This window comes from Falco rusticolus, chromosome 2 (genome assembly GCF_015220075.1).
Source record: "Falco rusticolus isolate bFalRus1 chromosome 2, bFalRus1.pri, whole genome shotgun sequence".
Taxonomy (NCBI): domain Eukaryota; kingdom Metazoa; phylum Chordata; class Aves; order Falconiformes; family Falconidae; genus Falco; species Falco rusticolus.
Genome location: NC_051188.1, coordinates 25978146 through 25992216, shown reverse-complemented (window position 1 = coordinate 25992216; position 14071 = coordinate 25978146). Strand labels below are relative to the sequence as shown.

The window sequence follows — 14071 nt, the reverse complement described above, 5'->3', positions numbered from 1 at the left end:
CTATTTGCAATAAATCAGAAAAATTCTTCGTGAACTTAAGGGTCTGCCATAACAGTTTAGACATTCTGATTAAGGGATTTCTTCAAGCTGTAAATGTTTTCATGAATTTCAGTGAGATGAGAAATTAAACCCATTCCTTGTGTTTGACATTTACCAAAGCTTTTAAAAACTGGTTTTAAAATGCCTCCAATGTAAATTTCTTTCTTGGAAGAAAAAAAATATCTTTATTGTATGGGGTTAAAGTCTAGGTGACAACTGAGTGAAAACAGAGAAACAGAAATGCACCAACTCTCAGGCTTACCTCAAACTCAGCATGCTTGTGGACGTCTTCAGCCCTTTGTCGGTTCAAAATAAATTCTGCTTCATTTGCAACACGCACTATATGGTCTTTCATTGCATGACATAATAATCTAAAATAATAAAAAAAAAAATAAACCTTTGTATTTGATATACTTCAAATAAGCTATTTCAGTAGTTTTACTTAGAATGGAAAAAAATTAAAATTCATGAAACGACTGTAATGCAAATGCCAAATCAGCTGACATGAAAAATTTAATTGTATCCAAAGTTATCTGCATTTGTGAAAGCACAAATAAATCATGTTATATGGAAAAGGCTTGCTATTTATTATTGAAGGGAAAAGTTATTTATGGAAGTATTGTATTTTGAGTGTGTTTTTATCAGCAGACTCAATATGAATCCTGTACTATCATAAAAAAATATTCAGACAACTGCTTAAGCTCTTATTGATATCATGATATCACTAAATATAAATATTCAAATTTCAAAGTCTTAAAAAAAGCATGAGATTATGGAAGGTTTAAATTTCTATTAAAACTGCAAAATAATATACATCTCTTGTGTATGTTTTTCAAACACTGGAGTGAAAAAAGTGCAACATGTTTCCAAGTTTTCATGGTGTCAGAACTAGACAAATTTTACTTAAAAAGAAGGAAAAAATTGATTTAAGATTGGACTGAGTCCGAGGATGTCAATCAGACACCTTACATTAAGACTCTTTTAAAGACCACCAAATACCATGAGATGCATAATAAAATTGCAGCATAAACAGCACTGTGTTGTTAATAATGCTCTTAATAATATCTTATTGGGCAGGAAGAATGGAAGCAACTGCTTGCTTTCTTGTCCCTACAGTCCATATCTAAGTTTGCCTGTTTTATTAAAAATTGCTTTGCTCTTCTTATCAGCAGGGAGGAAATATCTTTCAGGATGCAGAGATCTGACAGGTCTGTTTAGGATCAGGAAGAACTGTTTCTCTTTGTGTCAAATTGGCACACGGTCTGGGATTTTCTTTCTTGCAGCATCAGGGATACACAATTTCAGAGATTCTGACATTAAGAATGTGAAATTTCTAGCAAATTCCATCATAAAATTGGTGTCTAGTGCTTAGAAACACCTCAAATGAAAGTCATGATTATTAGAAATTAAAACCACGATTACTAGACCTTACACCTAAAGATGGAAAGATTTGAACTCTATTCTTGCCTTTGGCATGTTGCCCCATTTGTGAAGGGTGGATATCACTTACCCTGAGTTAATGTTTAATATGGGTGTGTGGCATGGGAAGACATAAATGTTGGGGCCTCTGTTTAGAGGTAAAGACAAACAAGCTCAGGTCAAGGTTTCACAGTGAATATTCATGCTTTTAATAAGCTTTTTTATTATATCTAACCCTTTGCTATCCTTGAAAGCAAAAGCTTTTTGGCAAACTCTAAGCTGAAAGACTGAAGTTGCCTCCGTTGTAGTCCTCAAAATTTGGCTTTATTTTTTAATCTACCTTGCTGGAATATATACTTTCTTATTTTACTACTGTTAAGTGTTCAAATGTTTATTGTTAAGAGCTAAGTGTAGAACTGCCCTCAGATATGGATTAGGAGTGAGCATTCATGACTTTAACAAGCTTCTCTAAAATGAGAAAATACTTGAAGTGAGTGTTTAACCTCTCCAATGAAATTTTGCATCACAGGTCTTCCCGAACTTTTCCATATTATATTAACAACTTGGAAGCAACTAGCTAGGATTTCAAAAATGAACACAGAAGTTTTCAAGTGTCTGCTAGCTGTACATCCCTTCCTGAATGAATAAACTATTGACTAAATAGAGCACAATGCAAGTTCAGTATCTTCGAGTCAGCTGTGGTCCAGGCAGGATTTCTAGTTCCAAATGGCTTTAGGTGATATTGATAGGTTTCTTAGAGACTCCCTGCAACCAAGAATTTGGTGAGAAAAGATCGAGACTAACCTCAGTCCACTGGGTTTATTATTTGGGACATCTGGACATAGTTTTCATACCTCAAAAAACAATGTAAGCTGCCTTTGTTCATGAACAATGATAAATACATACCATCTTCATTTTATGTGTATTTATCTGTAGTAAAAAGTGTTCACATTCTCTATGACCATTTATGCAATAAAACACCTACAAGGGACTTCAAATGGATTCCCAGAGAAAGCTAATTTCAGCAAGTTATAAACAAATCTCTTGCCAATACTCAGCGAAAAGATAGAAAAATAAAATAAAATAAAAATCTGTTGACACTAGTCTCTGACTGTTTTACAGAAAATGAAAACTTTTATAGACATCCAGCAGATGAATCAAATTAGCTGGCTGAAACTGCTGGTGACCACAGTGGTATCTCCTACCCCTCTAAATGACCTTTCTGCTACAGAGACTGAAAGACCTGATGCATTTGGGAACAACACTGGAGTTGCTACAGCTTTTGGACAGCACATCAGGCAAACTAAGCCAGATTTCAGGTAACCTTGAAATGCCACAGGTCTTCAGGCTCCAAACTCAAGGAGATGACAAATAACAGGTGACCAGAGAACATGACTGAGCACTGGGCCCTGACTGCCTACAGCACTCAAATCATAAGCCTGGCCCCCACTCATTTTTTGGCTCACTTCCATCCAGAAAATGTATAGGCATGGTCCAAAAGACAGCTTACTAAAGACACATGGATGAAACCAAATCAGCTTAAATTCTTTCCAGTGCTACCCAAGAAAGTTCTGCAGGTGTTTTCACACCACACCCCAGCACACATCAGTCTAGTGGGCAGCCCTTATGTTATTCCAAACAATCTGAACTAAACAACGTAGTAATGATATCTTCAGGTGAAAAAGGAACCATACAGGCTTCAGGGAAGAGCTGGACTAAATGCTGTGCAAGATGAATGAAGACACTCCATTCTAACAGGTGCTAACCTTAAGCAGTATGAACATAGGCCAGTCCAGCCTATTTGGTTTTGTTTAAAACTACAGACATATCTGCCCTCTTTTTGTTTGCTGTCAAAAATTTTATCTATGGGATATCTCAGTATTATTTCAACTGTATCTAGCCAGTTGTTTCATACACTCTCATATATTTATCACTGCGATTTCTTCAAGAAAAAGATAAAAACCTGTTTGTATGTGGTCAGCACATTGGGATTATGACAAAGGTAAAGCCAAGGCCTATCAAAAGTATATAATCAATAGATAATATTGTATCAATGTGTGCTACTAAGGGACATATTGTGATTCACTTACCTTAGGTGCTTGTATGCACCTAAGATACAGCTTCAAAGACTAGGAAAACTATGTTTTTGCATCTGGAAGACCATTAAGAATTATGCTAGCCTTAAAAACACTTGCCAGAAAGACAGACTTCTTCAAAACAAGAAGGATTAAAATCTAGGCCATCATTTAGAAATTGTGCATGCCTCCAAAAGAAGCCTTGGCCTGGATGTTTTGATTTATAAGTGCAAGAATGTAGGTCAAAAAACAGAACCATAATATGTTAAAACAGTTAAATGTGTTGACTTAGCTTTGAAAGGAAAGGCAGCTACCACAAGGTCAGTGAAGCAATGCCTTAGAGAGGTTTTTGCAAGGAAACTTATGTGCTTGCTTGAAGTTGTTAAAGGAAACTTGTTACTTCTTGAAATATAAAACACTACTTAAAAAATTTTTGGTACTGATTTTTACTTCTAATGTGAAGTTATCCTGTATTCTCAAACTATATTTCTACTAAGGAAGGGACTGCAAAAGTGTTATTACTATTATATCTGGATTACATCACAGCCAGCTAACTCTGACTGAATGTCAAATTCATATAGACACAGCACAACTCAGCATACTGTCCTAACTGGGTTACACCTGATGAACATGCATCATCCTTTGAACACTTAGCAATTTACCTAAATCCTTACTAACTCAATCACATGCATGGCATAAGATTTTTTTTTTAAAAAAAAAAAAAAATTCAAGAAACCTCAGACATTTCTGGCATAAGAAAAAGTGCTTACAACTATCTTTTGGATTCTCATATAAAAAATAACAGGAAGGATTCAGAAAGGATCCTAAACCAGGAAAAATCTCACACTTCGTAGTTTCAAAGGCTGCCAATACATTAAAAAAGTTTCCCTTCACATACTGTAAATAAGAGAAAAACCCAAGGACCTCTAGGTCAGCAAATTCACTCCACTGCAACATGCAGCTACATCATACAAACTCTTTCATAAACTCTCTTTAGTTTATGAACAGCTTTTTCATGAAATCTAACTCATGAAATGTGTCTTCAGTTTATGAAAACGTAATTGAGTGCTTGCCTCCAGCACAGCTTTGGAAGGTCCTCTAAAGGTTAAAACCCTATTCCTTTCTAATCCAATATTCTTCAGCAGTCTTTACTGTTTCATTTTATGCAAATGTTGCCCCTAGGTTCTCACAATTCTTCCTTCTGTTGACCTTCTGATATTACATCTATCCCTATTTTACTAGGGCAAGTAAATCAGCTCTCTGACTTTTCTTGTATGGCAAAACAGTTAGTAACAGAGATTGCCTTTTGGGCTTTTACTAATTTCATACACTGATTTTACCTTCTCTGCAAGTGCATAACCAAAACTGTCAGCAGTATTCTAGACAAGTTCTACTTACTATTTACATAGTAACATTAATACTGACTTATTTCAATGGAAATACCTTTTTTTGATGCAATTCTAGAATTTTGTTTTCCTTTTTCTTAGCCCTATGTTCTATGATTTTGCACAATAAAATTTCAGCAATAGATCGGTCTTTTACTTCCTCAGACCTTTCCAAAAGACGAACCAACAGTGTCTAGCATATATTCTCAGGAACATGAACTCCATATACTATAATTTGTAAAATATTTAGGTAACATATTGCATTGTATAATATCTGTATTAATGCAAATTTGAAACCCACCCAATATATTCCGATTGGTATTTCAGTCATCTGCCTAGCTATGTTTCCCACCCACAGATTTTTACAGAGCACTCCTTTTTTGGGGAAAAGTCTATCCTCTGCACCTTTCCCAAACCATCATCCTGTACTGGAGTGACCAATCAAAGTAAGAAGGAGCTTGAGGCACAAAATACATGTATACTTGTTAGTCAAAGGGAAGATCTGAAATTTTATAGCAGTACCACTTTTATTCTCCTTCGAAAATAAAACATGACCTTTAGTGAGTTCTCCTTATCACTGACAACTGAACATTTGTTGTGATTGAATTATACTCACTGTTCTCACCCACCCTTGTAAATTCTCAGCCCGCCTTAGCAAGCACCACCCTCAAAAGACCTAGTAGATAGATGGATGTTGAGACAGTGATGAGTCAGGCCTTTTGGTCATACTTAATCTCTACACAAGTAGTCCTCTCAGAGGGTTAAGGAGTTGAAAAGTGTCACCACAGGCTTGCTGTACTTTTTGTACTGTTCTCCAGTAATTCAGGATTTGCCAAAAAAACCCACCCAAAAACCAAAACCACAACAAAAAAATTTACCTAGAATAACATTTGGCTGTATCCTGTGTGACCATTTATTCAGTTGCACCACTGAAACTCCTACTAGAATTGAAGCAAGTGTGCTGCTGTTTCCTTCCCCAGCTGAACTTTAGAAGTCCAGGGTACTTACAGGTTAAAGGAAGTTGTGAAAAAGTACATGTAATCAATCAGATGCCCCTGTTTTTCAGATATTGGGGTTTAAAAAGGCTGGATTGTGGAGTTCCACATTCCAAGAAGTCACTCAAGGAAACAGCCAGAGCCTGGGAGAATTTTTTTTACAGTTTTGGGAAATAGAGATGGTGATAAGACTATACCCAAACTGTCTTGGAAACACATAAAAAGTATAAAATGTTTGCAACATGGATTAGGACAGGTTGTGAAAAACAGTGCTATTTGTACAATGATCAGAATTGAAGGATGAAAACTTGTATCTCACTAGCTGTTCTGAACTAACTTTGTTGTCCTGCAGTCCATTCTTCCTAGTAGAAATCTTAAGAGAGAAAAAGGGCTTGTAGCTGTTACACTGCTAGATAAAACAATTGTGCTTATGTTGCCCAGTCTTTCATTTGAGATAAACTAAAAAAGCAGATCATTCCCAAGCAGCAATTTTCAAAACAGATTACAAAATGAACATTTGTTATAATTTAGCTAAGGTCTTGCTTCCTCTACTCATTCCTGAAGTTCTGCCAACTCACATGTTCAGGGAAACAGATGTTTCTTTGACTTACTTTCATCAGATGCCCATAGCTTAATTTTTCCAAGAAGCAGCCTGGAAACATGCCACTTTTTCACCAAACACAGTTGTTTTGACAATTATTACTCTTAATGGCATTCACAAGAAATGAAACCTATTGTTGCACTTGGTATCTATAATAGGATTCATAGACTGGTGTAACTTGAAGAGTTTGAAGTTCTACAAGATGCAGTACTGCTACAAATACTTTGAAAGTAAATTCCTACAACCATTAGAAGGCAATGGCTAACACAGGGGTCTGATTTCTAGCAAAAAGCCAATAATGAAGAATTTACTAGAGAAAATTTTGCAACTATAGCATGAAAGACCAGCTACTTGGCTACTACATAAGCACATTGGCAAGATAAACTTCATGGAGGGTAACTATTAATGTTTCAGAAATGTCACAGAAGCTATAACAGACTTGGTGAAGCTCAGTTGACTACTAAGAATCTATTCTACTTCTCATAAAGATTTTCTATTTTGCTTAAGAATTTTCTAAATCTAGAGGAATCTGTCTCTTTGAAATAGTGACCATCCCGTAAACATCCAAGACCAGCAGTTACAACTGGAATGGCCTGCATCTCAGAATCAGCCTCCCCATTGAGATATGACTGGATCAGGCAAGGCCAGAAGCTGAGAGGATGCCTCAAAACCTCGAACAAATCTAGGAAGTCCAGCTGTACTGACCTCACAAGTACATAAGTGGTTACCATAACAATGTACGCTTTGTCTAACACAAACTAATTATCAGTCTGGAGGTAGGGCAAGGACAGCTGTTGTAAAGAATACGAGATTATAGAAAAGCATATCAAACAGGGAGCTTAAGCTTACACCTCAGCTGGAGCAGAAATACAGATATTCAGTGCCCAGTTTTACAGAAGTATCTATGACAGGAATCCTCTACTGATGGAAGATGGCATTTAGGATGAATTTCCATAAAACAGCCACTCACAGATGATAAAGGATTCCTCCAATCAAAGTTACACTTGGTGAGGGTGACAATACAGCAACAGAATTTGGTTACATCTGTCAAAGACAGAATAATCAAACAACTTTGTTCTTATTTATATATTGTAATTGAGGGCTATTTTCTGCCTGGATTTACACATACTGGATTTTGCACATCAGGCTAGAATCCTTTGCAAGTTGTTCTGGTAGGCCTACATAATATCCACGATGTCTGAAGACCATATGTCTCGTATTCTGGGATGATTCAGGTGATCTCCCTGTTTGACCTCAAGGTTCCTGTGATCAAGATCATTGGCAAGACAGAAACAAGGAACAGCATCCTTTCTCCATCCTTCTTGGACCCAACTACTAAATGAGTTCTTCAAGGAGTACCTAGGGATCCAACTGTAAATGCATGTCATAAATCAAATATGGCAAACGGCACCATAGATACACCTTTTAACACAGTGCCTGAACATTTAAGTATTGTGGACAGTGAATAATGACTGTGAGCTCATTTACAACAAACCAAACATAACAGAACTGCCAAACTGCAACAGAGGATGTCCAAAAGAAAATTTGCTGCAGTTACCCAACAATCCTAGTTGAGGTAACATGGAAAGAATGTAAGTCTTTATTAGCTTCCTTTCAGGATTTAATCAGCAATTCATCTAAATTCAAACAAACACAAATTTCCAGTCTATTTAAACATTCTGCTACTCTCTCCAGGAAATTAGTGAAACCTCTCCACAAAATAAGGTTTAAAAGAAAAAGGCCTCCTGTGAATTTTAAGTATGCTTGGAGATCCAGTTAGGTGGATATGCAAAAGTATATATTTTCATGGCCAAAGGCAGAAAGCACACTTAGGTACAGAGATGAAATTACAGAAACAAAGCTTACAATTTTAAATCTGAGATGAAATAAAGTCTCATGATTCCTCAAATGTATGTTATGATCTGACTACCCCTGCTATTTAAAATAATGAAATTATCTAAGTAATCAAGGAAATTATTTTAAATAAAAGAACAAGGTCATCTCTTTAAAGAGGTGAGTGTTGTAAAAACATAAAGGGAGAAGGAAATGGAAGATGAGGATAGTAATCGGATTCTGAAAGACTAATAGATAATGATCTGTAACATCCATCTCTTAGGCAGGATAGACCCCTGAGGTACTCCACTTGTCAAAGGCATCAAGGTAGAGTACAACCAATTAATCACAACCCTCAGAGCCCCATTATGCAGCCAGTTTTCTACCTATTTAGTTGTCCATCCATTCAGAATGTAATGTTCTAACTCCAATACATGAATATTGTGGGACACAATGTGGAAACCTTGCCAATGTCAAGGTAAGATGTACAATGCTCTCCCCATGTCCACAAATCCAGTTTTATCACAGAAGACAAACAGGTTGGTCACGCGTGGTCTAGCTTTTTTAAATCCATGTTGACTGTTCTCAATTACGTTCTCCTTCATGCAGCCAAAAGTGTGGTCCAAAAGGACTTGTTACATGGTTTTCCAAGGTACGGAAGAAAAACTAACCAGCTCACAGTTCTCTGGCTTTAGTGGATTACTTTAAAGATGGGTGCAACATTTACCTTTCTCCAGTTACCTATGACCTGGCCCAAGTTCCTTGACCTTTCAGAGGTAATAGTGATCAGCCTTGCAAGGACTTTCACTACCATCAGATGTACCCCATCAGGTATTATGGACATGGTATAGTATGGTATGGCATAGAACAAGCTATCTCAAGGAATCCTTGACTCAATCCTCATCCACTGCTGGTGGTTCTCCTCCTTGAACACTTTCACTAAAAATAGAGACTTGAGAAACCTTGGTGAAGACTGGGGCAAGTAAGGCATTGAGCACTGCAGTCTCATATAACACTAAATCATCCATCACATTCAGCAACAGGCCACATTTTCCTTGGTCAGCCTTTTACCACTAATGAAGTGGTAGAAGCTCTTGTTGCCCTTGATATCTTTCAAGTCTCATTTCCAGTTGTGTTGGCCTTCCTGACAACATTCCTTACATGTTCAAGCAGTGTTTCTAAATTCCTCCTTTCTAGCCTGCTTCTACTTCTACCTCCTGTGTACCCTTTTTACACCAGAGCTTTACTATAATTTCCTTGGTTAGCTAAACCAGTCTTGATACACAGACTTTTTTTTCCTGTTCTTGCACTTGGATGATGCTGTACTTAAAGGCCTGCCACCTTTCCAGAGGTCTCTTGACCTCCATATCTGCCTCTTATGCAATCCTACCTATCAGTTTCCTAAATAAGCTAAAATCTGCACTCATGAAGTCTGTACTATGCTACATCCTCACTCCACTATTTCATAGCAACTACAGCCAAAGGTGACATTAATTACCACATTCAAAATCAGCAGATCCAGCTGTGTGTCACTCTTAATTGGTTCATCCTGTATCAAGAAGTCATCCCCAGCACCCTCCAGAGATCTTCCTGACTGCATGCATCCCACCCTGTGGCACTTCCAGAGGATATCAGAGAGGTTAAAGATCCCTATGAGAACTAGGGTTTGTGATCCGGATACTTCCTCAAATTTTTTAAAGAATACTTCTTCCTTTCTCTCACCCTGAATGGGTGGTCTGTGACAAACTCTCACCATAATGCCACCCTTACAGGACTCTCTTCTCATCCTGTCCTGCAAGTTATCAGCCAGACTATCATCAAACCCATTGAAGAGCTCCACACATCTGAGCTACTCCTTCACAGAGAAGGCAACATTCTCTCCTTGCTTTCTCTGCCTCTATTTCCCAAGGAACATGTATCTGTCCAATTGTAGCACTTCTGCCATGCAGTGCAGGCCCTCCCACCAAACCTCATTCATTCCACTGATGTCATAGTTTTGTGATTGCATGTGGAATAATTTCTACTGCTAGTTTCCCAAGTTGTATGCATTTGCATACATATTTACTTGAAGTGGGTGCTCCTATCTTTTCTCTTGTTGTCACCCTACACCCTTTTCTTTTGACCTTATCCATCAGCACCCCACTTAAATATGGGTTGTAATCTCCCTACCACATAATTCCTAAAGAACTCTTTTCATGTCTCTTTTTACAGCCAACATTGTAAATGCATCCAGCTCTTAAATAAAGAAGCCTGCTTGTGTATATACCCTAACGTAAATCTGAAATCCTAATTAAGCTGCTATCAGTGAAGCTCTTGACATGTGTGATACCCTCAATATCACATATTCATAGCATGAGACTTATTAAAAAGCAGCATAAAGTTCAAGATCCTAACCAGAATATCTCTAAATCTTTCAGATATATTATAGACATGTACACTTCCAAATTAAATATCTTTGCATATGTTTTCCTTGAAAGTATTAATTCAAATCTACAGTCAGATACTCTTGTTGTACTAACAACTGTTATAACAGTTCCTGTTTTTAGAAAAGTGTATCAGTGTCTGTATGCTGAATCCTACAAATGTGTCATTCAGACCTTCCTAACAAAACAGTAACTAAAACAAAATACAGAAACAAACACAGTAAATCAACTGATGTAAAATGAAGATGCATTCATTAAATTGACAGGGCTTTTTCTTAACTACAACTAAACTGAAATATTGTATTTCAGAACATTTCTAATGAAGTCAAAGATCAGAAAGACACTCGAATTATTTCAAGCAAAATCAACAGAAGTTAGGTAATCAGAAAATCACCTTATAGCATCCATATATTAAACAAGATTGATATCTAACTGAAAGCAGTAAAATCTATTATCCTCTGCATTACACCTAAACATTTCCTCTACGTCAAAAGAAAAAGCTTTCTCAAAACTGTTGATTTATTTACCCAGGTCTCTCAAAATCTTACTTAGAAAGTCCTTCAAAATATTCTTAGTCTTCATTTTGCTTTTAATAATTTAAAATTCAATCATTATTGCCCAGCGATTATATGCAATTTTACATCCCATTAAGCCTGCTTTGTTTTAATTATAAAGACCCTTTGTTAGATTCCTTTAAATGATCCAGTTTATAATTTCAGGTTATCCTAGGGAGCACTTTAATTCAGCTGCACATTCATCAACTGTTTATGTCCTGTTAATTGTTGACAACTGCACAATTGCATTCTCTAGCTATGATTGATGAATTGCATTCACAAGTTTAGCTATTAAGCAGAATAAATATTTATAACAATTTCCAGTTAAAGGATTGTTATCTTTATACCCAAAAGGGTAAATTAAAAACAAATGGGCTGATTGCAAAGACGAGTGTTCTAATAATGCACACACACTTGTTCTAAAACACCTTTCTGACAAAAGTATATGGAGGAACATGCGTCTAAGGGCAGTTTGATTAAACATTCCTTTGACTGGATTTAAGCAGCAGTTCTTAAATACTATGATGTTTTGAAAAGTTTTTGTTAGAGGGGAGTAGAGCGTTCACTGATATCTTAATACCTGACTGCTAAAAATATGCAGATGTAGGATTTGTTCAGAATAAGCATTTTATCAATAGCGAGCATGCAATAATATCTGAACTCACTAGCCTGGCTGAGAAAATAGAAAGGGTCAAAAGGAAATTTATTTTCATGTTTATTTATTTGTATTACTATCCAAGAACATAAGCTTCCTACAATTACTCAGTTTATTATCATGTAATATTTATTGTACAATGTGCAGTACATGACCCACTCAGGTGAGTCCTATTATGGTGTAAACTCATATTGCCACTTCACAGCAAGAAGAATTTCCAAAGAAAAGACTAAATTTCCAATTGCTATATTGTGGTGTAACTTCAGTGTGCACAGGGAATCTGAAAGAATTTGCACCAAGCAAAAACTGGGTGATAAGCTACAAGTTCCTCTTTTCAAGGTATTCATATTCCTATACCTTAGTGTTTTCTAAACTTAATTTTAAATAAACGCATGATTTAACCACTGAAATATCACAGCAAGACAAAAAAATATCCTCTAATAAAGAGAAGATTTGATACTTTACTTTGGTAATGACATACCAAAGGAAACCACACCTAAAATGACAGCATCTCTTCAACAGGTGTATTGCTATATGTTTTGGTTTTTTTTTTTTTTTCTCCAGCTGCACATATCAAGACATCTAGTTTCAAAGGGATTTAATGTACTGGCCAATATGTGTCACACACATTAGACAAGTGGCTCCATTTGTCTTTGGCATTCTACTACCAAGAAGGCCAAAGAGTCCCCCTTTGCTGCCCAGCTTGCTGGCTGGAAGTACTGGCAAACATTGCACAGAGTAAAAGACAGACACAGTATTAAAATTACTTGGGGAGTGATAATAAAGTATCTTAAGAATTTGCAAAAGCAAGACTGCTTTTATAAACATAATAACCTGCGTGTTTTACAGAACTCAATTTGGACCAGAAATTCTAGGTAAAATAATTCCTTTTGAAATTATAGTACAGAGAAGTGCATCTGTACAATGAATGCAGTGCTCCTAAAACAGATGGAGCAGCAGATGGGTTTACAGATTGGGGTCCCTGGACTGTCTGGGTAAAACAACCTTGCTGCTCTGGAAAATGGTGGTTCAATTCTCAAATAAACCCAAACCTATATACAGTTCATGGGAGCTCTATTTCCTTCTGTCAATAAACAAAATTTTCAGAATTTATACAATTCCATATTAAATATTTGCTATATAAAGTATCTATACAATAAATCTCTTAATTAAAATGGCCTTTACACAATCTTTTTGGAACAGATGGTGAGGAAGTATTATCACCCAATGGAATAAATGCAAAATGACTACTTGTTCAAAAGCTTTAAAATTAATTACCTTCCTTCATTGATGAGCTCAATAAATGCAAGTCCTGCATTCTTCTGAATAGAATTTTGCCATTCCTAAGAAGATAAAATATAACATGATCAAAACCCAAGGATTTTAAACCACATTTCTGAAGCTGACCCTGATGACTTCCTAAGGAGCTTGAATATAGGCTGAACTTCTTAATTTAATGCTTTTTTTTTTTTTCCTTTTCAAAGAAGAATGACTTGATCATTTAAAAACTCTAATTTGTTTTGATTTTCAAATAACTTTTAGGTGGTCATGTTTTCTGTTTCACCCTTAAGCAAGCTTTAGTTTCCTTGTCTGGAGAATATGAAAATACGTCTTGTTTCTCCAGTTCATAGTTGCCCAATGAACATATTAAGTGCACCAAAGTATGACAGCAGTAGTTTCTTCATGTTGCTTCACTGTTACACCTTGTACATTTTATCATATAGGGCAGACAACAATGTGTATACCACCCACCCCTCCTTGAGTTCAGTCTTTGCTTCTGCCCCGTTACAAATGAAAACAAAACCAGTTGCTAATAACAAACTGAGTTTTTAAAATTCTTCTACTGTTAACATGGATTTCCAAGATAAACTTTTGAAACTAATTTAAACCACCTAATCAATATTAAAAGATAACAAGTTCTATTTCATATACCACTAAGTTAAAGAGAAAATTCTCAATGCATCACAAACAGCTTCTATCACTGCCTCTATCACACCAACAGACTTTTGATACTTGAGATAAAAAAAGGTTGAGACATCTCTCTAGCAAGTGAAGATTGCTTTCTTTTGGGACAATACCTTAAAACTTTAAG

At 36.2% G+C, this 14071-nt stretch overlaps 1 protein-coding gene across 6 annotated transcripts in view; it reads right to left on the bottom strand.

Annotated features, from left to right (window-relative positions):
* Positions 1 to 14071, bottom strand: part of NBEA (neurobeachin) — a 509705-nt gene that overhangs the window by 234725 nt on the left and 260909 nt on the right. For all 6 annotated transcript variants that reach the window (XM_037377448.1, XM_037377449.1, XM_037377452.1 and 3 more), the window contains 2 exons: positions 13258 to 13322; positions 302 to 410 (listed from right to left, as the gene is read on the bottom strand). In XM_037377448.1, coding sequence (XP_037233345.1) covers positions 302 to 410; positions 13258 to 13322 — 174 coding nt within the window. The remainder of the gene's footprint in view (positions 1 to 301; positions 411 to 13257; positions 13323 to 14071) is intronic.